The 24,759-nt window shown below is 40.0% G+C and overlaps 2 protein-coding genes across 11 annotated transcripts in view; one reads left to right on the forward strand and one right to left on the reverse strand.

Moving 5' to 3' along the window:
• The window catches only part of GLCCI1 (glucocorticoid induced 1), a 54,050-nt gene extending 43,456 nt beyond the window's left edge, over positions 1 to 10,594 (forward strand). For 2 of the 4 annotated variants that reach the window (XM_053970398.1, XM_053970408.1), the window contains exons 6-8: positions 589 to 799; positions 6,414 to 6,534; positions 7,599 to 10,594. In XM_053970398.1, coding sequence (XP_053826373.1) covers positions 589 to 799; positions 6,414 to 6,534; positions 7,599 to 7,947 — 681 coding nt within the window. In that variant the 3' untranslated portion in view covers positions 7,948 to 10,594. The remainder of the gene's footprint in view (positions 1 to 588; positions 800 to 6,413; positions 6,535 to 7,598) is intronic. The other 2 variants (XM_053970418.1, XM_053970427.1) reach the window with 1 other exon arrangement.
• Positions 10,595 to 11,997: 1,403 nt separating this feature from the next.
• The window catches only part of ICA1 (islet cell autoantigen 1), a 76,559-nt gene continuing 63,797 nt past the window's right edge, over positions 11,998 to 24,759 (reverse strand). For 5 of the 7 annotated variants that reach the window (XM_053988636.1, XM_053988625.1, XM_053988584.1 and 2 more), the window contains 2 exons: positions 24,468 to 24,563; positions 22,475 to 22,746 (listed from right to left, as the gene is read on the reverse strand). In XM_053988636.1, coding sequence (XP_053844611.1) covers positions 22,625 to 22,746; positions 24,468 to 24,563 — 218 coding nt within the window. In that variant the 3' untranslated portion in view covers positions 22,475 to 22,624. Of the gene's footprint in view, positions 12,294 to 21,777; positions 21,974 to 22,474; positions 22,747 to 24,467; positions 24,564 to 24,759 lie in introns of those variants that run through there. The other 2 variants (XM_053988617.1, XM_053988610.1) reach the window with 2 other exon arrangements.

A 24,759-nucleotide genomic window follows, 5' to 3' on the forward strand; every position in this document is an offset into this window, starting at 1 on the left:
AGGTGGAGCTTACTAGCTTTGGCTCAAGACAAAGCTTGTGAGCCTTGTTACAAGCCTGTGTGTGTGCATCATCTGTAGAAGGATGGAATGTAGGGGTGTGCTGGAGAATTGCAACTTACTAGCAAAACTTGGATGGTTTCCTTTTATAATTGTAATTCAGTTGGTTGTTATGGCAATAGTATGCCATTGTATTTGACATTTTCTACTTTCCCTTTTATCCAAATGTGATCTCTGTCAGGGTACTTGTTTTTGTATTATAATAGCAGTGACCTTTATTGAAAGTTGTAGTACTACATATAATTAGTGAGGGAGGTTTGCTTTTTTTAACTACCATAAAAACATAACACTGGGATATGTTGAATTGTGGATGTTAACTTTGCATTGGAACATGTGCACGTTGCCTCAGTACTCTGTGTAATTAATGTATGTTGTATCCATTGTACACTGCATTATTTTCTTGTGTGAGATCTCCCTGTTTTTTCTAAAATGCCATGTTTGTTATTCCTAAGGCCTTTGCTTATGAGTGCTACAGGCTGCCATTGCTTGTGAGTTTGATCTTTTCTCTGTAATTGCTTGTTTCTCTTGCAGCCTTTGGATATCCCTGACGGTCGAAGGGCGCCGTTGCCTGCTCACTATCGTAGTAGTAGTACCCGAAGCATTGACACTCAGACTCCGTCTGTCCAGGAGCGCAGCAGTAGCTGCAGCAGTCACTCACCATGTGTCTCTCCCTTTTGCCCTCCTGAATCTCAGGATGGGAGTCCCTGTTCAACAGAAGATTTGCTCTATGACCGTGATAAAGGTGAGAGTAGAATGGCCTGCCTTGACCTATGGGAGGCATGTGATGTCATGCTTTTACAACTACCTTCATTTTACTCATTACATCAGTTTTTGTTTTTGTTTGATGGTTGTGGAGGGATTGAGGATTTATCTGAAAATTGATTTTGTTTGTTCACATATCTTTTTCCCTCTTGTTTGTGAAACTTCACAAACATCTTCCATAAATACGTCAGAGGAGCACAGCAAACAGTTACCTATTTATGAAGATTCTGATGTGAAGAATTCAGACTGTAACGTGTTTATATTTAAGAAAGGTTTCAGGAAGGTTTGTGGTAGACTGCATATTTATTGTAGGTGAGTTGCTTGCTGTTGAAAATGGTGATGAAGTTTTGGACTGCTTTTAAAAGAACTCTTCTTCTGAACTATTACATTCTACTAGAAGCTATTTGGTGAGGAGCTCAGATACCTGTTTGAAGGACCTGGTGGAGGGTAATTACTTCTCTGTGTATACTGCATAACAAATCAAAAATTCTGAATAATTTATGTGTTTATCAATATCCTGTGTTTTTTTCAAAGTCTGTAAAATGTTGTTTGGTTCTATAGTGGGAATACAACTGGAGTTTCAGTAATTAAGAGTTACTAACAGACTATGGAGTATGAGAATACAGGCACCAGTGTAAAAAGGACTGCCGGTTTTTGACAACTGTTTACTAATAAAACTACCCTTGTGCCTCTGGTCAGCTAGCTGAAACGTGGACTCATATGGAGGATGTAGGATTTGGGTAAATCATGCAAGCTAAGAGGAGTTAAGTTTCACAGAGGAAATGAAAATGTCCAAGATTTAGCATATATTTATTTACCAATGAGCTAAAGATAACAGAGTTTTGAGGTTGTAAGTAAGGTTAAGCGTGTTTTTGTAAATGCTGTCTGTTTATTAAGAGTTAAAGTAATTTGGGAATAGGATTGGGAAAGTCAACAGGAGAAACACTAGCTTTTCTTGATTTCTGAAAAGTATTTTTTCCCCATGTTGGATTTAAAAGGAAACAGTGGAAAACAAATCCATCTGCCCAAATCCTGAACTGGGGGGTGGGTGTGTGTAAGTTAACCACATTAAAGTAAAAGTCTTAGCTCAACATGAGAGTTGGCTATGCTCCAAAAATAAGTGTTATTAGCTTGTCCCCACCATACTCCTCTTTCTTATACTATGCATGTGAATTTTAATATCTTGTCAAGACCGAATCACTGTAGAAACATCTACTAAAGTATTAGCACACAAAAAAACATCTTGACAGGTAAATTGGTTCATGTATGTCCTGATAACAAATACAAGTTAAAAAGCAAGGAAATGAATCATTCCTGTTGCAGTCAGTACACCATTATCACAGTAATGGGAATTTTCAGTGGTACATTTATTGGCAGTAGCGAGTGAAGACAGTTTGAAATAGTGCATGTAGCCTTTTTAATGCTCTTCAAAGCTTTTTATCTCTTGCCTTGGATTTTTTGAACAGCTGACTGGAGTGAAATTTATGAGTAGATACTTATTTGTGGATTTTGGTTTTAAGACTGGTTTTAATGCTAGGCTTGCATCAAAAGTCTTCTCCAGGAGAAGTGTGTAGGTGCTGATGATAAACAGCCATTTTTTTAAGTCATCATAATGGCATTTTACAATCAGTTAAAGTAAGGTATGTAATACTGTGCATATGAAAGATAAAACCTTGAACTTATCATCACAACCTAATTTTTTAAGGGCAAGGTAAAAACTAGGAAAACATGTATCAGTTTTCCAAGAAAAAGTAATTTTTTCAGAGATTGTAGTAGTATAGTCAGAAAGGTGCTTTTTGCTTTCATATCATCCAGATACTAGAGGCCGGTTGTTCTGAATTAGAATATTACTTCAAAATCATTAAATTATAGATAAATGAGGGATATGGCTGGAAATAACAACAGAATAGCAAGTTTGATGGAGAGTTTATTACATTTGTTGTGGTTGTTAATTGTTCTATACCATAAAAACTTGGGAAGGCTTCCACACCTTCATTTTAAAAGCTTTTGTGAGCTAGAATAAAACCATCACCAGTTTTTTGTGAGGCCTGTTGAGTTTGGAAATATGCGTTGTGCAACCAAATGTAGATGTTTTGGTGACGTTTTCTTGTTACTTTTCTAAAGGTTTAGTTTTCCTCTTGATGGAAATAACTTGTCTTTACCATTAAAAAACTGAGTTATTTGCGTTACTAATGGTTGTGGGGTGTGTTGCTGAATAGGAAAGGAAGGTTAGTTTGACTAAGAGACATAAGCAGTGAGAGGAGCCAATGCTCTGTACAGACACAGCACTGCTTTGCATTCCTAAAGCATCTTTTACTTTTTGTGCAGAGCTGTGCTTTGGCCTGAGGCCCCTGCAGCTGCCCTTTGGACTCTCTCAAACTGTTGGGTTTACCTTTCTGCAAGAAGCTGTTAAATAATTGAATTTTTCAAAAGCAAGTGAAAGCTAATTTTCAGAAGAGGCCCACAGTATTACTCTGAACAGAGCAGTGATACTACACAGTATTGATTAGAGCAGACAAGGAAGGGTTGGGAAAGAAGGTGTTTTCACGGCATCTGGCTTTATGATTTTGTGTTAAAACTACTGGTTTCACTAGATCTGTTTTGTGATACTCTGGTCCATGAAACTGAAATTCAGAGCCCTACATAGCATCCTCAGCAGCTGTGACAGAGGTGAAATTCAAAGGCATCTGAAGGTATAATAGGATGAAATCTAGAGGGATTTCTTTGTACAAATATAAATTGTATACCCTGTTTTTCAGGGATTTTGATTTAGGTTCCTTTACATAGCATTTAGTAGTCCCACTGTTGCTAGCAGGCTCTTCCAAGTAACGTGTTTGTGAAGATTCTTGTTAAATTCTGGGCATCTGATTCATAGTTCTTTAAAGGAAGGTTGTTAGTGGAGTCTTTGGATAGTCTTGTTAGTTGTTTTTGGACCTATCAAAAATAATCCCAAGGCTTACCAGCACAGTTTCTTATTAAAGTGTAGTCACTCAAAAAACTCTTCTACAGACTGTTTTTTAGTTAGCCTTTTTTGTTGTTCTAATATGTGCAAGATATGATTTCCTGTATTAAGGTTAAAATAGTATTTAATTGCAGTCTTAAAATGTTTTCTAGATAACAGAATATATGTGTTTTAAATACGTGTCCAGAAATTCCGTGTGATAAGCCTCCATATTGTGTGCTGTGCGTTTGTGGCAGCGCAGCTCCCTTTAAAGATTGCACGGTCAGTCCCTGTCAGTGGGATGGGAATGGGATGGGTGGGCTGGGACACGCCGGCAGGGCGCCCCCTGCTGGTGGGAGCTGAGGGCTCGGCCTTGTGGCTTCGGAGAGCGGCGACCGCGCACATCACAGCCTGGGACAGCACACATGGATTTGTCGTGTCGTCGGGGATTAATGACGGGACAGTTTAGTGCTGCAGAGCTCACGGGATGCACAAGTGGAGACTGGCTTAAGCTGTGAATGCCACTTCTTGCCACTTAACTCCTGCCTGTGTTCCCAGTCCCTTCTGCTCTCGCCCAATGCCCGGCTTGTACGTGCGAGTCTCCTCACAGCCGCACGCGTTCTCCAAATGGCGCGTGCCGTGCCTTTGGTCAAAATGAAAATCTAACAACTTGGTAAGCTTTAAAAGCAGGGAGGGTAAAGACAAATACTTGTTTAGCAGCTGTCTTATGTAGAAAGTTTCAGCCAGGCAGGCCTAGCTAAACCAAAAACTTGATTGAAAGCTGAACTGGCTAGTAGACAAGACTCTTAAATCTTCCAAAAACTGTCTTAACTTTGAGTTCTGTTTGATTCTTCCCTTGGATGTACTGCCCTGGTTTTCCACTATTCAGTGGAATGAACAGTAGTACATTTAATGTCTCTAATTTTTTAAATAGAAACTTGGATACTCAATTTTAAATATTAGCAGGAGGAAACAAACTGTCTGGGTTCTGTTAATGATTTCTGTGTTTGGAATGAGTGGTGTGGGCCAACAGTGGAAAGATGCCAACAGGACCATCATGCTCCCAACTTGGCAAATATCTGTATCGTCTCTAAGCATTTTCTCCCTTCGTAGTTAACACCAAAAATTCTGTAAATAGAAGTTCTGTATTCACTCTACAGCAGGAAAGAGCTGAATAATCAATATGCTACTGAGGTTCACTTCAACATTTTTTGTTTCATATCTTTTGTAATAAATCTTCGAAGAGAAGTGTGACATTTGAGTTGATTTGTTTCTTCTTGTAAGAGGAAGCAGAAATGTTTCAAAACATCTAATGATTAGCCTTAGTATTTGAGTCATGGCAATATAGTAGTTTGTGTCGCTACTCTTTGCAAGCTTTTAAAGACAAATCTGTCCACTTTGGTGAAGTTAGGTCGTAGTGCTTGAACCTTGGATAGCTGAAAAGGCAACACACATGCATAACAGGAAAGTAAACAAAGGTTATAAACTTGAGTTTAAAATACTGTATCCCACATTAGTGGAAAGACTTGAAAAGAGCTAAAGCAAGAGCAGCTATTTCTCTCCAATTAAGGTGTATTTGTAAGTTGGTGGGTCCTTGTTAATTTCGCTATTTCATTTTTCAATTGTAATCCTTAGCAGGGAATAGGGAACCACTAATACTACCCTGGGAAAGATGTTGCTCTTTGAAAAGGTAGAAGTCCTACAGAAAGTTAATTTTCTGTGGATAGCTATTTCTATACCTACTTTATTTCCTTAATGCGTTTACTATCGTATTGTCAGCATGACTGTTTAAAGTCAACCTAGTCCTAGTATTTCAGACTGTATATCAGACAGTATATATAGTCCTAGTATTTCAGACTTCCATGCTTCTGTCATTACCAGATTGAGCCTTCTCTCATACTTTCTGAGAAGTACAAATAAATCTGCCCTGTTGTCTTTTGTCCTAGATCTTCACACCTTTAATTCTAAGTGTGTCTGGCTAAAATACACACAGACAGCTGGAGTTATGAAGACTACCTGTATTATATAGTCAATAGTGATGAGAGAATTAAACTGTGGAAGTTTTATTCTAGATACTAAAGCAACTTCACAACTGTGAAGCAAGTAAGATAAGACCTTGTAATGATAAGGTAGCAGTACCTATGTTACAAATGTGTTTTGTTTAGTTCTGATTTCTGAGCTGTTCATGAGACTAATGAGGTCAATATTCCAGTGAAGGGTTATATTTTAAAATAAGATACCAGTTGTATACACTGTTTATACAGTGAGAAGGCATTTTATCATTACCACTCATAATTCTTCTGCATGTATTATGCATATTACCTTGTTCATTTATGGTTTTTGAAGTATGTAATAAAGATTGTATTTGTTTCCAGGATCACAGCTCTGCTTTGTTCCAATTGCAGTGTTCTGGATAAAAATATCCTCCTGTTACATGTTGTTATACAATAGATTGCTGCTGCACCAAAGCTGTTACTCAGAAGAAATGTGCTATACAAGGGTGTTAGAAGTAGCCTGCAATAAAGGAAGCATTGTGGTAGAAGCAAACCAGCATAGTGGCTAAATTGTGAAAAAAAAGGCATCTTGTTTGGAAATCGAATTTAATTAAAAAGCACTCTCAATCTCTAGTAATATAACTGCTTTAAATTTTCAGACAGTGGGAGTAGCTCACCGTTGCCCAAGTATGCCTCATCTCCCAAACCAAACAACAGCTACATGTTCAAACGAGAGCCCCCAGAGGGATGTGAGCGAGTGAAGGTCTTTGAGGAAATGTCGTAAGTAATGCCTTTTATATCAGCTGGTATCTGCAAAGCAGTAAACCTGTTTACTGAGCCTATTCAACTGCAGATGAATAAACTATTCCAGCTGATGGGTTTTTCAGGAGCAAACTATTCTTATAGTTTGTGCAAAAGAGAAGTTCAAGTGTTTACATTGGTGTGAAGAGAAAATGGAGTCTTTTACCTCTTTCTGTGCGTTTACAAAAGGCAACAAAAATCCAAGCAGGAAATATAAGGTACATTAATTTCCTAAGCATTTATATAAACCTCTTTACATGTATTTTTTTTAACATTTTAAATTTTCATGGCTTAAGCAAAAGCTCTCCTTGTCATAATTATCCGTTTGAAGCATAGGTTGCATTTTGATGTGTATAAAACATAGAAAATGGAATGAAATGTATGAAAAGTGTTTGTAGGTAGTAGTATGCTTATGGCATGGACTTGCTCAATATTTTTGCTGAGCAAGAAATTGGAGATAAATTCTTGGATGTCATGTCTTTTTCCCCTAGACCCAGCAGTATTTGAGCACAGCACATGCTGTTGAGGTTGCGTGCTAAGCTCCTGTGGATGAAAGAATTAAGGAGGGGACGTTTCTTGCTCTAACAGCATTCGTTGCCTTCTGGGTGGTAAAGGGAGCAATGTTGGACTGTGGAAAAAGCCTCCAGACAAATTATGGAATATGGGAAATGAGCGGTCTGTTTTGTGGAGGTCCTCAAAGGAATTTAAAATGACTAAATGTGTTGTTGCTTTATCGCTTATCAAAGAAGAATTTGTGCCATTCTAAATTAACCGTGGCATTTTTTCATGTGCATATGTACTGCAGATTTTTTGTGCTGGAAGTTGCATGTTTGTCCAGTAATTACCAAGTCCTTTTTTTGTGATGGTACTATTTTTAATGCTGTGGATCAGTTAGCTGACTACCAATATGGAAGATGTTTGCCCCTTTGTCCAATTAATCCCATTCCTTGTCATTCACATTCTAGCAATGTATAGAACCACAAAGTTCATGATGTGAAGAACATCTCAGCTGGCCAGATATATAATCTTTTTTCTCGTTGTAGGTCTCGTCAGCCTGTCTCAGCCCCTCTCTTTTCATGTCCTGACAAAAACAAGGTTAATTTCATCCCAACCGGATCAGCTTTCTGTCCTGTAAAACTTCTGGGCCCCCTCCTTCCCGCTTCAGACCTGACGCTGAAGAACTCTCCAAACTCTGGTCAAAGCACAGGTTTGAGCACCCTGACTGTTGAGCAGCTTTCGTCTCGGGTCTCTTTCTCATCTCTGTCAGATGACACCAGCACAATGGACTCCCCAGAGATCCCGGTACAGCAACCGTCCCAGCAGCAGCAGCCGCTTCTGCAAGAGATTCAGACTGAAGAGCATTCCTCTCCTCAGAGCTACGTGTTACTCTAGAGCAAGGTGGAGCAGGCCTCTGCCCCGAGACAAGGAGTGAGGAGATCCTAGTTCAGATACATATGCATGAGGTGGCAACCTTTCAGAACACCACGGAATACTTAGCAGCATTCAAAAAAATATCTCAACACTGTTCTTGGCAGGGACAGAATCCATATTCAGCATTTTTTGGTGAGAAAGCAGTAATGCCTGCAGAATCCATATTACAGTGAACGTTTTAATTGGAGACTATGCATTTCATAGTACATTTGACCAGATTAGTACTGTGTCCTGTGTTCTGTTTCAAATTCTACAGTATAAATAAGCTCTCTCTATATATAAAAAAATGTTGCCTGTCTGAATAGAAAATGTCTTGCTGTGTTGTGTCCTATGGAAAATACTGTACTTCAGGATTATGTTTACAATTGATCCAGGTGTTTATGTTTCTAACTTCTGTAATACACACAATGCAAAAAAAAAAAAAAAAAAAATGGCCACAGCAGTTGCACAGTGCCCACCCTATGGCCTAGCTTCAGGTACTTCTCTTGAAGTGTAAACTCAGGTAACTTGGAATGTATATCATATTGGAATATAAAATATTTTACAGCTACAAAGCTAAAGAGGGAACATCACTCTTTTGCCTTTCCTTGTTTTATGCATTATATTTCCTCATTACATTCCACTTTCTTGGAATAAGTGCATTCAGATCCAGGTGAATGATGACCCTGGACATGGGTGAACATGAGGAGAACCAGCAAATCTGTGATGTATATCACTTTGTCATGTGCTTACAAGTAAAACAACTGTTGCATTAACTGTCATTTCAATAGATGTAAAATTGTGGCATTTAAAGGTTTCAGGTGTTGCTCAGTTAATGACTGTTAAACTGTTGCAAATAAAGTGTTCAGTACTAGGCTGTACATGAGAAACATTCCACGTTGTGTGTGAGAGGATTTTGAAAGACAAGAATGTTTTTGTTAAAGGACAGAAATTCTTTTAGGTTTCACGGGGGGGGGGTGATTGGGGATTTCCTCTCATGGTTTTTGTTGGCAGTTAAGGATGTGAAATGCTACTGTTACCGTCTAAAAGTCAAATTAATGTTTAGTTTCTCTTTTGGAAATGTTCATTCATTTGCTGGTTGGAAATAGGTTTTCAGATTTTGTTGAGCAGTGTTAGATGAGCAGCGTTTTATTCATGTAGTGAGTAATTGTGTTTGGATGAAAGTCCAGAAGTAGCGAGTGGGTGTTTTAAGAGGGGTGGGGAAAACAATAGTTTTAAGTTCATGTTACTTAAAGCTTCTCCCATAATTTTCAGTTACTTAAGCTGTGTGTGTAAAAGTGTGTTTTCCCCCCTCCTTAAGTGTAAATAAAAGAAAAATCCAATTAAAATAATCCTGGTTTTGCAGGCTGGACTGTCTCAAAATAGTACATGACAAGATTGGGTTTGTGGCACTCTTCTATTATACTAGAAAAAGAGGAGCATTGCTTTCAGAGATAATTTCCTGTGATACAAAGAGGACCCCAAAGGCAAAATAAACTTGATGTTCTTCCTCCATTGCTTTCAGCTCAGTGAAACTGTGTGTATGCTGTCTGCTCCTAAGAGAATAAGGTTCACCATTTCCAGGAATTGAAGAGATTAGTAGCTTGCAGCTACTAGGAGCATTTAAACATGCTCTTTTATATTTTTTTCTGCTGTTGAAGATGAGATTTGAGGAGGATGAGAGTGAGCCACCAGTATCTACTCACTAGAAATGTGCTTTTTTTGGAGATAAAGCATTGCTTCCTTTTTATTACTGAGTTTTTGTTAACGCTGTCTTACAAGGTGGAATTCACAGCCTATAAAACATCCACTGTTTTTTGACTCCCCTTGCAGAAAATGTAGAAGGAGAGAGGTCTGTGTCTAACCATTTTCATGTGAAAAAGCTTATTGAAACACAGCAGCCATCTTTAACCCTACTAATCTCAGGCCTAGGTGAAAACACTATATATTTTATAGACTGAAGATAAAGGGGAGAAAATACTCGTGATATAAGTATCGGTTCCTTTTAATATTTTTCTTTCTAGACTAACATTGCAGTATGATGACCTTTTTATGCTCTGGCTATGTCCAGATAAGAAATTGTAGTCTCAGTTATTGGTGTTAGGTTACCAGGGGATATGATGAGTGGTTTCTAGATCAGTGCTGAACTCTGTACAATATTTGCAATGCCATTACATGTTCTTTATATTTTTCCATGAGAAACTAAATATTAATTAAAATGCACATTTGTTCTTAGCAGAATTGAAGGTTTTGAACCAAATGTGTTAAAGCTAATGCTTTGCCATGTAGATTTCCCAGCAGTTGTTTATCTCAATTGTATTCTACATCCAGCTGTAGAAATCTGTCAAATATTGTTTAAAATTTTGTACATAGTTGTACTGTTATTTCTAGCCACTGTGCTGAACAGTATTCAAGTTATCACACAATATTGCTTTACACAAGGAAATGTGTGGCTTTTGTTTTGTATTTTTTTCAGTATAGAAGTTCCTGTGTCTTATTTAAATAAAAATTATAGTTAAAAAAAAGTGGTGGGGACAACACACAAAAGCAGTGGTTCATTTATTTGTTTTGGAAACTGTGCATGAAACACCATAGAAGGATATTAAATTTTAATATTGTTCCAAATTTACATCTAGAATAATGCCAACCATGTGTGACTAGTGTGCTATGTCTTCTAGAACAAGATAGTATTTTATCAATTTTTGCATAATGCTATACTCAGGAGCAGGGAAAACACCTTAAAGTAGCTGAATGTTTAATTATGCTTTAAGTAGCATACTGTATTTCAACATAGCACAGGAAAAAATCAGTTAAGAGTTATTTGAAACTGTGTACCTGCTACTTTGTTTGTGGTATGGCTAATTTCAAGTTATCTGTTGAAAATTATGAAAGCCATTAGATGTTTCACTATGTGAAACTAAACTAAACTCCTAAAGGATGTGGTATAAATCTACTGACAGTCTTGGTTTCATGTTGTTTTGTATGACTCAAATGATTGTCATTAGACTTGCAGAATAATTCTTTCCAGATGGGGGTGGGGGGAAGGAGGAAGAAAGAAGGATAATATTTAAATACATGTAAATCCTCCAAAGTCAGTATTTACTGAAGAGTACTATGGCAATAACCATCAAGAATGGATTAATGGTTATTGCCATCAGTCAGTGGAAATTTTAAGTTTGCAGCATCCTAAAGATTACAAGGTTTCTATGTGACTGTGTTAGAAACATTAACTGGAACTTAACTAAAAGTCCAGGGCCAGAAGCTGGACGTCAATGACCCTTGTGAGTCCCTTCCAACATAGGATATTCCTACAAGAATGCTTGGTGTCCTTCAGTCAGAAATGGCTTCATTTCAGTCATTTTGTCATCAGCATGAAGGGGTTCATAGGAAAAGCCTTGTGAGTCTTGTCACAAGGATTGAGACAGGATTGGATGCAGCAGTTTTAGGCTGTCTTTGAGTGGGAGGGTGTTTTCTCAGGAAATACTTTGACAAAAGCCTGTAGCTTGCCCTGCAGAGATGTGATGCAGTTTGTGTCACAGGGAGCTTTTAAGCATCCTCATGAATCTGGGCCTTGTCTGGTTAGTCACATTTTGGATTTTTTTCCATACAAGCCATACTTTGTGTGCTGTGTGTAACTCACTGCCTTCATCTTCCCCAAAGCCAAAACTAGGAGTCTGAAAAACACTGAGAGTAGAGAGCTAATGAAATAATTTTGTCTTGAGTCCCTCTTTTGTGAAGAAAAGATCTTAGCTTGAACATATATTTTCTAGTAATTCGTGGCTGTGGAAATGAATGCTTCAGAGACTGGAGGGCTGTGTAAAGAGAGCCCTTGGCTGTGTATGCTGGGGTAGGAGACAATAGATAGTGAGTGACCTGCTTCCTTTAGGAAACAGGGTGCTGTCTGGGAAGTGATTTCTGGCTTCCTGACAAATTAGCTCTTGGGAAGGGCCAGATACTGACACAAGGATAGAGTCTCAGAATCTTCACAGTATGTAAATGTAAGGAGTAACAGGAACAAGAGAAACTGCGATGTCAGCCAACATCTCTAATTTATTCAGTTGTAAGCAAACAACGTCGAGGCTTAGCAAAACCACCTCCTGTTACCCTGGCCTTCCTCCAGGGTAGTGGAATGGGACCTTCAGACATTACTTGAGGTACAAGCCAAGCAGTTTGGAGATAACTAGGAGAAGTTTCCATCAATTACTGTTGTAAAACAGCCTGCCTTGCTGTGCAAAATACAGCACAAATGAAAACACAGATTTGAGGCAACTCAGCTGGGAGGAAATAGCCAAAGTTCCTGGACTTCGTGGACAGTGTATGTCCAGAACCTAAATGCAAGGAAAAAGTGAATTAAAGCTGTGAAAGTACATGCATTTCATGTACAGTCATCCATACTCGGTACTTTGCTGAAGGAAGTTGTTTGATGAAAGGTTGACATACAGTTGGAATATGTGTATCTTGTTTCTCTTTGCATTAGTTTAAACAGTCCTGGAAAACTTTAGTTTGGGAGAGACTATAAAAGGCTCAGGGAAGAGCTATAGGAATAAAGTACTGGAAAAACTAGAAGGCGGCTGTGTAGGAGCTCAACATGATTAACTTGATGGTTGAAAAGTGACTTAATTTCAGTTAGTAAATACCTACACACAGGAAATACTTACTAATGAGCTTTAAGTTTAGCAGACATGGAATATTAAGCAGTAAGAAAATGAATTTAGATGAATTCATACTGAAAATGTGTATTTGTTTTAGCACTAAGTATAATTAATTACGGGGCAAACATGCAAGGCTTTTTTTCCAAGTATTGATATGTTTAAAATGAGATGATTTTACAAAGGATGTGCTCAAATATGGTTTTTATAAGCCTTACTAACTTGGGATTATTTGGGGCATTTTACATTTCAGTTGATGGTTAAGAGATGGAATTTTTGAACTACCTTAAGAATTCTTGCCTCACAAAAGAAGGACATGCTGCACTATTTTCAACTAGGTTGTTAACACATCTTTTAAACTGTCTGGAATAGGTTTTGAGGGTAACTTCTGGCTTCTGGAAATTTTTGGTGTGTCAAACATGAATGAGGTCTCCAGTAAAGCAGAGATAGTTGAGTAGCTTTATTACTTCTTTTGATTTTGGCACCTCCTCTATAGCACCATAATTATGGAGAGGTGATAAGAAACTGGAGAGTAGTTGTCTCTTTAGAGTGCAGCAGGTCCCAGAAAATATTGTTACTTGAGTGGGGCTGAGAGGCGGTAGGGAGTTTCCTCAGTAAAGGCCACACTGGAAGTGAGTGAACATGTAAGTTAAACTGCAACTTCAGCTGATGACAAGAAAGAAGAGCAATTAGATGAAGCTGGATAGAGAGGTGACCCCATTTTTAAGAATGGTTGAAGTTTTATTTGAGGTTGTAAGAAGTTCTGATGGGAAGTTTTTAGGCTGCCTTGATCTGTAGCCTGGAAAGCTCAGAGGCAGAGGAGCTGGAAGCCTGGGAGAAGAGAAGGTTGTGTAATCTCTTCCCCCATTGAATTAGAGACTGAATGTCATAACAAAGCACAATTAGGCTAATGCCTGTAGAAAATTAAGGGGGGATGTGTGTGAGATTTATTTTTGTGTATGTGCACAGTGAAGTGTGTGTGGTTAAACTTTTCCATGCCTTGTGCAGCTGTTGGTTGAAAATAGGGTTTGCTTGGGGCAATAGTGATACCCATGGTAATCCATTTCTTGTACCTTTGTTTTTAACTTTTACTTCTCCAAATAAGTAGTAAGTAAGTAGCATCATCTAAATCCCAGATTGCCAGGTGTAAGTAATGTTAACTAATTTTAACTAAAATCTCACCTTTCTGCAGGTGAGATCTGAGTGCTCTTGAGATTTTTATGGACAGAGGTTCTTTCTCCAAGGAGAAGAAAGCTGAAAGAAACTAGACTTGCTGTTAAAGTTTGTTGCCCACAGTCTGGGTGATGAAATTACTCCCCTTCTGAGTTTTATTTGGATAAGAATTTCTAGTTGTACCCTTTCTTTGTCATGCAGAGGTTTCTCTGAGAGTAGCAGCCCCCCTTTCTGTAACATTGGTGCTATCCTTGGGCTTGTTACCTAGGGGAAGTAAGAACTCATGAAAGATTTTAAAAGGGTGTTGCCTTTGGAAACTAAATACTGTTATTAGGAAATGGGAAGTGGCAGGGAGAAGCACTTAAATCTGTTTTTATTATTCCTTTGGATTCTAATTCATTGTATGTCCTGAGAATGCTGAGATCCATTCCTTTTGATGTCAGTTGCTGAAAATATAGGAAGCTTCAGATGTAGCTTTCCACCTCTGTGACAGTATAGAGATGGTACCATACTACCTTACTTTTACTGCATGTTATATTTTGGATGGGGCATGTAGGTGTATTTCAAGGATTGCCAATTCATTCAGGGGCTCTTGTTCATGAAATGAGTTTGGTGGATCTTGTTTTGGTTCTAATGGAGAATTCCAAGGAGATAATTGAAACACTTTCTGAATTGAGTACCTGAGAAATCTGTTCTCTTCTACAGAGGATTTTCTGGTTTTCCTCTTCTGCAGGGGAATACTAAACCTTTGGGTAGGAGAGTGATGAAGATGTGAGCAGTAGGTCTTGCACTTTCTAAACAATGGGAAAGCAAAGGCAGCCTAGGCCCCTGATTTGGTGGGTAACCTTGTATGTCTGTATTGGTACATACAGGATGTTCCTTGGGTTAGGAAGACAGCAGATGCCTTAATACTCCAGAGGAGTATTAGTCTGGATAAATGTCATTTGTTCTCTAAATCAGGCCATCTGTAGATTGCAGTCTGTCCCTTTGGTTGCATCCTGGCTGAAAGGCAGTGAATGCTGCTCTGTATCATGACTTGCCTTTGTATTCAGTGAGAAAATGTACCTCCAGACTGGACAACAAACTGGTGCTGCTGTCTGGCACAGGGGCTTCGTGGCACTGGCTCTGTCCTGGAGGTGCAGGTCTGCCAGAGCAGGAGCTGTTGTCCATCTCTCAGCCTTCACCATCGTGGAAGTTTCTATTTCCCACCATGGTATGTACAGGCTCTGCTGGCCCCTCCTGCATGGGAGTCTCATTTCCACCATCTCTGGTGACTGGGAGATGTTGTCGCCTTGTTGCAAACCAGGGGGAAAACCAGCAAACCTGGACTCCTGCAGCTGTTGGGAGTTCTGACAGCACCATGGTGGTGTTGTACTCTGGGGACAGGCACATCATTACCTGAGTCATGGTAAGACTGGCCCCAGCCTACTTGATGCTGTCGTGGGTCAGGTGTCTGAGGTTTTTTTGCTGATAGGCCCTGATGCAGAAACTTAAGTACCTTGATAGAGATTTTGAGATTGCTGATGGTATATATATTGGATTAATCTTCCCTGAAAGAAAGACACTTCATTTTGGCAGTTGGCCCCTGCAGAAAGGAACTTGGTTTGGTATTGGTGCTGCTACACAATAGGACTTACTTTGGGCCTTTAAATGCATTTTCTTGTATGTTGAAACATTTTCCTTTTTTCACTTGGATAATGACCACTAAAGAAAACAACATTATGTACCTCAACCTCAATTAAGCCCTGCATTAAATACTTCACATGTTTATGGGGAACAGAGAGGGAACCCAGACCACTTATAGACAAGCTGCACTGTTCATTAAAAACCACCCCATGACAAACAGTTCAATCTGCTCCTCCAAATCTCAAGTAGGAAAATGACCGTTATGGATTTTTAGTGTTATTCAATTGCATTTAATATTTGCCAACAGGGCTGATAAAATGGATGGGGGCAAGAGAGGGGCTGTAAAGCAGTGTCAGTGCAGCCTTTTTTTCTGAACACCTCTGTTTGCTTTTTAATCTTATTTCCTTTTATACTTTGTTTTGGCAACATTCCCATGGCTTAAACTGCAAGCAGTGAGATGGACCTGCACACTCTGAGGTCTGTCCAGGCTTTGAAGCACAGCACTAATAACTTATGAACATGGCAAAGGCTGGTGAAGCCAAGAGGTCTCCTGCCTCCAAGGGGACCTGGGTCATTTCCCTTAAAAATTAAAGCAAACGCTGCAAAGTGCTCAGTGCTGCAGGGCAGGGAGGGAAGGTTAAGAATTAACAAAAGGAAGATTTTATTCAAGTAAGGTGTCTTGTAATCATTTCACTACATGCAGAGCAGCAATGGCTGTGAGTATCTTGCATGTGAGCTTGGCTGTGGTTTGGTGACAAGCAGAGGTGACCATAGGTCTTGCCTGATGGCTGTGGCAGTGCTGCTTGCCTCTCACCACTGCACAGCCTCACACCCCTCTGTGGCCTCTGCTGCCTCAAACGGTTTTTTTGTTTGTTTGTTTTTTGTTTTTGTTTTTGTTTATTTGTGGTTTTTTTTGGTTTTTTTTTTGGCAGGGGTCAGGGTGGCAAGTTTTCAGCCAGATCAGTGCCATTGCAGCCTCTTTTCCAGCTGGAGATGACCTGCTAGGCCAGTGGTGGCCCATGGGTTTGGGATGCTCACAGCCCCCAGGCCCTGGGCAGGCTTCTCTGACTTCCAGAGCACAGACTGGCTCTTGGGGGAAGTCTTGAATTGCTCCTGTGCCTTGCGCTCCTGCAACCATGGCTACTGACTCCAAATCCAGGGAAAACTTAGCAGAAAAGGCTAGATCAGCCCAAGACCCAGCTGAACCACAGATCAGAAAAGTCCCCCATGGGGCTTGTCTCATGTTTTGTGCCGTCTTCTAAAAATCTTTCTGAAAATCAAACTCTCACCCGCTACAGTGAGGGTTGCTCTCTACTGTCAGGCTTTGGTGTTCTGAAGCTCTGGTACTCAAGTTCATGCAAGAGACGGTTGTGGGAACACCACACAGACTGCCAAAACAGTCCAGAAAAATAAGCAGCTGTAACAGCAAAGTGGCTCATTATTTCAATTCCTGTATTTTATGTGTCAAGGGTTTATTCTGAGGATTGTACTTGGAGTGGCAGGAGTTTGGGCTTTTTCTTTGTCACATCCTGCTCCTGTTGCATTCAGCATGCTTGTTTCCTGCAGCCACTTGTTATCCACCCACTTGGATGGAGACAGGATTGGATGATTTAATTGTGTAGCACTTTTAAAGTTGTTTTTTACCTTCCTCCAGCCTATTGATGAAGCAAGCATTTGGCTTCCAGCACCTGTCCTCGGGCCTTTCCTACTGCCATTATAGCTGTGGAAGTCCAAAATAAAAGAAGCACCCTGTGAAGTAAGTTTCTGTGATAGATAAATTACTTCAGTTTAAAAAGACTGGCTGTAACTTCTGTAACAGCTTAGGTAGGTCTGCTCTCTCTTCTAAAATTGCTTATCTACTTTTTTTCCTCATATTTTTGGGTATTCCCAAAAAGGATTCTGACAGCAGCCAGTGTAAATAGCTGTCAGGTAGTGTCAGCCAGGCTTCCACCTCCAAGCTACATTATGCTTCTCTTAATTTAAATTTTGTAATTTTTTGCAAGCAGCTGAAACTTCAAACCCACTATGGATTAATTACAAGGCTGGGCCCATCGAGCTTTTGCTATGGTAGAACAGAGTTAAAAGTTGATGCAGCTGCTGGGAGCTGAACACTGCTGTCTGGAAAACAGCAGCCTCCTCACTTGGTCACGGACTTGCAGAATTATTTGGATTGGCAGGGACCTCTAAAGGTCTTCTAGTCCAACCCCTCTGCCATGGACATTTTTTAATGAGATGAGGTTCTTCATAGTCCCATTGAACCAGACCTTGAACATTTCCAGGGCTGGGGCATCTGTCACTTTCCTGGCCAAACAGTTCCAATGTCTCACCACAAAAAAATTCTTTTGTGCAATCTAAACCCTACACTCTTTCAGCTAAAAACCTGACACTTGTCCTTAGGCCCCAATAATGTCTGTCTCAGCCTTTCTTACAAACTGTATATATTGAAAAGTAAAGTCTCCCCCTAGAGACTTCTGGACCCCAGGCTGGACCCCAGCTCTCTCAGCCTTTCTTCACAGGACAGCTGCTCCAGCCCTGCTGACTGGTTTCATGTCCCTCCTCTGGACCCACTCCGGCAGGGAGAGCTCCTGTGCTGGCAAGCACCTTGTCTGACTTGAAGGGAGCGCCCTATTTTAGCCCTTAGGGTTTGCAATTAGTAGGTGAGGGGAGAAGCCAATTTTATGCTTGGGAGAGCACTGTTAATGAATGGCCAGGTACTGGTCTGATTGACTGCAAGGCCAGTCCATCTTGGTGCTGGAGCCTGGCTGGCTACCCGAGGCCAGACTTGCTGGACCTGCAGGGCCTGTTTGGCCATGGTGCCCTTGTCTACTGTCCCAGGAGAGGCTCTGCCTGCGCACTCTGTGTGCACTCCGTGTGTGTGCACTGCGCTGGGCTGAACACACGCAGAGGGAGGATGGCAGCACCAGCAGCTCCGTCGTGCTTGGTTGGCCAATGAGGTGCTCAATCATCTCAGCATTTCTGCTGCTCAGCTGAGGCAAAGCCTCTGCTGCTTGGCTGTTGGCAAGCCTGGTGGTTGCTCTGCTTCCTGCCTCCCCCATATGGTGGCTTGTTTAAAAATAAGACATTTACAAGGAGCAGAAGTTGTAAAAGTAGGCTAAGTAGAGGGGGATTTGCAGTAAGTGCTTGGAAGGAAGCTTGAAGAAGTGAGGAGGGACCCAATACTGGCAGCTACACCTGTAACATGTTCATTGTTGCTGCTGCTCTGACATCTGATCATCTTTGGGAACTGCACTAAGAGAAGACAGGATCTTCCAGTTGCCCTTCCTGTGTCCTGGGGCTATTTGAGTCCACATACCCTCAACATCAAAACTGGACAGTTCACCCACCACTGATTCCTCAGTGGTGCTCATCCAGTATCCTCTGGCAGTCACAGTGGGATGTGATGGAAGGATGCAGATAGCAGTTTACAGAGGCCCCAGGAAAAGGCAGCATGATGCCAGCACCTGGGTACCGTGTCCTCACAGCAACCTCCTACTCTGCTGAACCATTCCAGGCTCAGATCCTGTCAGGGCTTGTAGGCCATGACATTTCCTCTATTCCCACTTGGAGCAAAGCTGCTTGCTGGTCACCTTGTTGCTCAGGTGGTCCCACTTTTTCCTAGCACGTGCAGCCCCTAATGTTTGAAGGGAATTTAAAAGGACATTTGGGGAAGGCAGGTGGCTGCTTGTGACCAAGTGGTCCTACTTCAAAGTATATTAGTGTCATGCCCATGCAATGTTGGATATGGAAACAGCAGAAAGGAACAAAGTCCTATTCTACTCTATTGAAATAAGTCGTGGTCTTTTCAAAAGGCCAGAAAAGTAACATTAAAAAGTTACTTGTAATTTTCTCTATGAGTTGTTCAATTGCCAAAGCTCACAGTCCATTTCCTCTGAAGCAGCTGCTCTGAGATTTGTAGAAAACTTGAATCAACAGAATCAATTACATCAAATTCAATAAACTTCAAAATAAGGACAGTTAATCAATTGCCACTGTTTTCATCTGCCACAGGGGTTCTGCAGCTGTTTTTATTTTAAAACAATCCACTACTGAATCAGAATATGCAACTGGAATGAAGCATATTAAATCAAGATGAGTATTAAGTGTGTAGAAAATCAAACTGTAATTTTACCAGGATGATGAACTGGCCTGTTGTCCCAAGCCTGAAAGCACAGCACAATCCTCTCAGTGGTGCTGGCCTGGGAGTGACTCCACAGCCCAGACTGCTAACAAGCACTGCCAGACACTTCTTTAGTAGTAGGGAAGTGTTGTTTGTAGCTCTGTACTTTGCATTAACTGTGTCTATTTGCAGGATGGTAGCTTTCCTGCTCTGTTTTTCAACTTCACTAAATCTTTATGATGATAATGCATTGTACATAGGGATTTCAACTGCTTTTCTTTAAGCAAAATCAATTACATTTTAAATACCTCTGGCTTGTTTTTTGTTTTTTCTTTTTCTCATTTGAAAGTGTAAAAAAAAAAAATGCATTGCAAATGATTCAAAGCTTAAGTAATTTCAAAAATTACATATTACAAGAAATCAATGCTTAATATGAACTACTTGGTAGTGCAGTTTGTGTGAGGAGGAGGGAAAAGAAAAAATCCTACACCTGTGGTTTGCGTTGTGCAAAAGGGAAGATGATTCTGATGCTTTCCTACCTAAAAACAGGATAAGGATTTAGAACATCATTAGCTGAACCTCTGCAATGCTCTTTATTGTCTCAGTCAAGATGGGAGTTTGTTTTTTTTGTGCCTTGTTTTGATTGTCTTTTTTTTTTTAATCCTGGAAGTCTAGAATCTGTGACATAAAGAACAAACAAACATTTTTTTGAGCCTTTAAGAACAGATAATTGGCTGTTTTGAACTCACTACAGCCTGCTTTACACCTAACTGCTTCAGCTACTAAAAAATGCTGGAGTGGATTGTCCACAAGTGTTTTTAGAAACTATCCAGACAAATGTAATCCACAGCAAATTTAGCAACCACAGACTTGCTTAAAGTTGCAAGAATCTGTTTAATGATTTTGTGGTAACCCAGCTGGGCTGAAGAACAGCCTGGCTCTCCCTCAAGCGCCCAACACTGACATTTTTGGCACTGCAGATAATTACAGCTTGGGATGAAGAGGATTTCAGGCAAACAGTCTCTGTTATTAGTACAAACTAGCACTCCTAAGTGGAAGTGCATCCCAGTGTAAACCTTAGGTACTTCCCTGTTAATCCCCTTTGTAGATGTCTTATTTACTGCCAGAACTGCAGCCCAAAGTTGTGAATTCAGCCCCCTCTTAGTGCACAAGAAAGTTGCAGAGTGTAGAAAAGGCAGCTCACTGAGCAAAGAGTAGCAAATATGATGGAGGGAACCAAGTTTTACCTTTAGAAAGAGTACAACACTGACATCAGATTCCAGGTCTTACATGCCTTGGGGCCCCAGCTGGGCTGGGGACTGTGCAAAGAGAACATCAGACCATCTTTACCCATTAGACATGAAAATCCACTCCTAAGCATCTGAAGAACTTCTCTGGAAACATCTGAAGTATTTTGACACTTCCAGGTTATGGGATGGGATGGGATAATGAACACGACAGTTTGAACAGGGAGGTTTAAAGCTTGCTGAGGGTTGAGCCTGATGAACTCTGGTCAGTCCAACCTCACTGCCACTGCTAGCATGTGGCTTTTTAGATAGGCAGCACCAAAACCACATTACTGCTGCTCAGTGCACACATCCAACAATGTTCTGCTGCACTCAAGAAAAAGTTGGCCAATTCAGTCACCTTGTACATTTATATAGTTATTTTCAGGTACTTAGTTACCTATTAGACCATGAAACAGGGATTAACTGAGTGTACAGATAACTGGTTGTAAAACGCTTCACCAAAGTAAACGGAAAATCAAGCAAATTATAAAAGGCTGAATATAAATAAATTGTAAAGTGGGTCTTGTACAGTACATAGAGCTTGTGATCTTAACTGGCTAGTGACACATCCTAAGGGTGCACCAGGGGATGTCCAGGCTGGACATCTGAAAGAATTTCTCCTCTGAAGAGGTGGTCAGGCATTGGAATGGGCTGCCCAGGAAGGTGCTGGAAGGCCCTGGAAATGTTCAAAAGACAACCACACAGCACTGACTGCTGTGGTTTAGTTGGCAGGGGAAGTGTTTGTTCCAAGGTTAGACTCAGTAGTCTTGGAGGCATTTCCAACCTTTATGATTCTATGAGCCTTTTCCCCTTCTTCTGCAGGGAAGCAAAGGGACACCACATCGAGTTCAAATTTTCTCACTGTCCTTCCTTCTGGATTACTATTCAGAAACAAAGGGTTCAATACTGTCTACAAACTGGTCATCTTTTATCTTCAGATGCTTGTTACGTATCAATACAACAGCATTCTAGTGGGAATAAAGTTGTGTTTTTTGTCAAAATCATTTTATTAAAGAGTTAATGTCACAACAAGCTTAAAATAACACATGCTTCAGAAATAAACTGGATGAAAAATTCACAGAACAGAAACAGAAATGGATTGAAGGCATGGCAAAGCATCCGTTCCAAAAAACTTCTGCAAACAAGTGCGAATTCTGTTGGTGCAATGGAGAAGAAACTCAGAAAAAGAAGCCTCCTGGGCATGACTTCTCTTATGTTTATGTAGTGCAGTCTGTCAAATAAGTTAGATTGGAAAGGGCACAATTTTGATGGCTGCACAGACCCAAATTTACTTCTTCAGTATTTTAGCTCCAGCACAAGTTTTTCAACTGTGAGTACTAACAAAACAAATTTAGTTGACATCTTAACATAGCAGTAATAGATATATTATATACATGTAGATGTTTGACTCATGCAGCCTCTTCAGTTACATGATTTTTTTTTTTTAATTTACTCAAGAAACATTATAAAAAAATAGGTTTGCAATTTGTATTTCACTCCGGTGTTAGCTCCACATCACCCCAGGCAAAGACAGTGTTTCAGCAGACAATCTAATTTGGCAAGAAATCTGCCCTAATTCTTAACCTCATTTTTGTAAGTCCACATAGAAAATAAATGCAAATTTTTAATACAAAACAAGAGCAAATAACTGTACCTATAGAAAAGGGGATTAATTCCCTTTAGTTTTATTATCATGGCACATACTTTATAGTTTCACAACAGCATACTAATTTTCATTTAGTTTTTTTTAAACTCCAAAATAGTGTTGATGAAAGGAAAAATGTGAATTACCAGAGGCAGCTGACTCATGCATTAAGCAATTCATGTTCTTTATCAGTTTTCCCAACAGCATCAGGATTGGATAATGGGTCAAGGTCAGCAAAGAGACTGAACCAAGCAGTCAAGTCTTTAGGATTCTTTGTAGATTCTGGAAAGAAAAGGAAAAGAAAAAAGAAATGCACAGACTTGTCAGCTACTTTAAAACAAAACTGACTGAATGTTTGACTGAGGTCAAACAAATGCCATGCTATTGTTTAATTTATTACCAAGGGCACTTCTGACAAGAAAATCAGAATGAGCGATTGCATTTGAAAACACTATCTTTGTCAGAATATAGAACTTTAGTAAGTATGAGTGTTTTACATGTCTGCTATGTATTTTGTATGGCTCCTGCCATGATAAGTACAGGAACACTTTAACTAGAAATAGAAACATTCTAACTCTGTCTAGCTTTGTTTCATGAAAGGTATTTGAGTGTGCCCCTGCATGCCTGCAAACAAGCAAAAGGAAAGTGAAGGCAAATTTTACTTTCAAGCTCTCTTACAGGACTAAATTCCTTTGCCTAAATCCAATTCATGTGACTGTTCTGTCTCCCCTGTATGCAACCAACAAGGTCATTACTCATCTGGAATGAAGTTTTAATGGGAAGGCACTGGATGGAGAGAAAAAGAGAGGGGTTATATTTGATAGGCAGTCCCCAGTACAGCTTCTAGTTTAATTCTGATGGATGTAGACAAAATGTGAATAGGGAACATATCCAATAGCAGCTGGACTATTGCACCTCTGTGTCCACATTGATATATGTATTTCACAGAGGTCTCCTGCCTGCTTTTATTCCAACTGGGCAGATGTTCAGGTTAAAGCAGTAACAACTTTGGCTGCTATGAAGAAGGTACATCTCCATTTGGTTTTTTTTGTGGGCCTATGCCCAACATGTATTATACTGATAGTGAAATAAGATATGCTCTTCTCTCAGAGAGATAATGGCACATGAAAGCTTTCTTTGTGACACAAAGAATTTACAGACAAAACAGGTTCTGCCTGGCATGACACTCCTCTTGGTACCTGACACTTTCAGAACTACAGATTTCCAAATAGCGGAAGGCCATTCCTTTTGCTGGTGCCAGTCCTGTGGCTGCATAATCACACTGATTTCCAAAACAGTTTCCAAAACATCTTAACCATCTTTTTGTTTTTTTCTCCTGAGCTGAAAAATCTCAGGGGAAGGAATACATGTCACCCCTTTATTCTGTATCATCAAATGTGAATGCACAGAATTGGCTACAGACTGGCAACAGAATTCAACATAATTCTGGTTCACTTATCCAGAAAATCCTAGTCAAAAATCAGCAGGCCATTGTCTCAGTAGATGGCAGGACTATGCACTCTTGGCTCAGTTGCAGCAACTGAAGTTTTAAACAGATGATTACTGATATCATGTGTGTTTATAAAAAAAAAATTTGCAATTAGGGCTCTTCTGCCTTATCAGCAGCCTGTATTTTAGCCACAATGCTAAATCTTAGAGCTTAAAAACATTGTTTAGCTCAGACAAAGTGTATGCAGATGCTATTCTGTGTGAGTCTAAATTAAAGTAGGTAAAAGAAACTGTAGCTTCGATTCCTTTATTATATAGTAAATTACTCTTTTGACATGCTATCAGCACTACGCCTACCAAAAATATACATACACACACAGATCATACACCTAATCAAGGTGAAACAGAGTAATCAGGGAGCACAAGATTGAGCTGTAGCTACTACAAAAATAAGTTTTGTTACCACAGTAACTGAGAAGACATGAGACACCATACAAGATACAAGCACTAAAAAGGAAAAGCCAAGTAAACTGGAAAAAATACATGATTATCACCTTTCACAGGCGTCTTCTCATCACTCACATTCTGGCTGTGTGGTTTCTGTGCTGGCTGTGGTATTGATGGTGGGCTCACACTGCTGGCTGCCCATCCTAAAATTCAGTAATACAGCAGCATTAGCACGAGGAGTTAACTTTGTTAACTCCAACACTCACCCCAGTGTCTGGCAGCATCAGACACAGGAGCACAGTATTATGTTTATGGCCATTCGTATCTGTCCGTGTACACACACAGTCAGCAGTCAGACCTGCACAGGAGCCACACTCTTTACAAGAGAGTATCTAGATC

Source organism: Vidua macroura, chromosome 1, assembly GCF_024509145.1.
Source record: "Vidua macroura isolate BioBank_ID:100142 chromosome 1, ASM2450914v1, whole genome shotgun sequence".
NCBI lineage: Eukaryota > Metazoa > Chordata > Aves > Passeriformes > Viduidae > Vidua > Vidua macroura.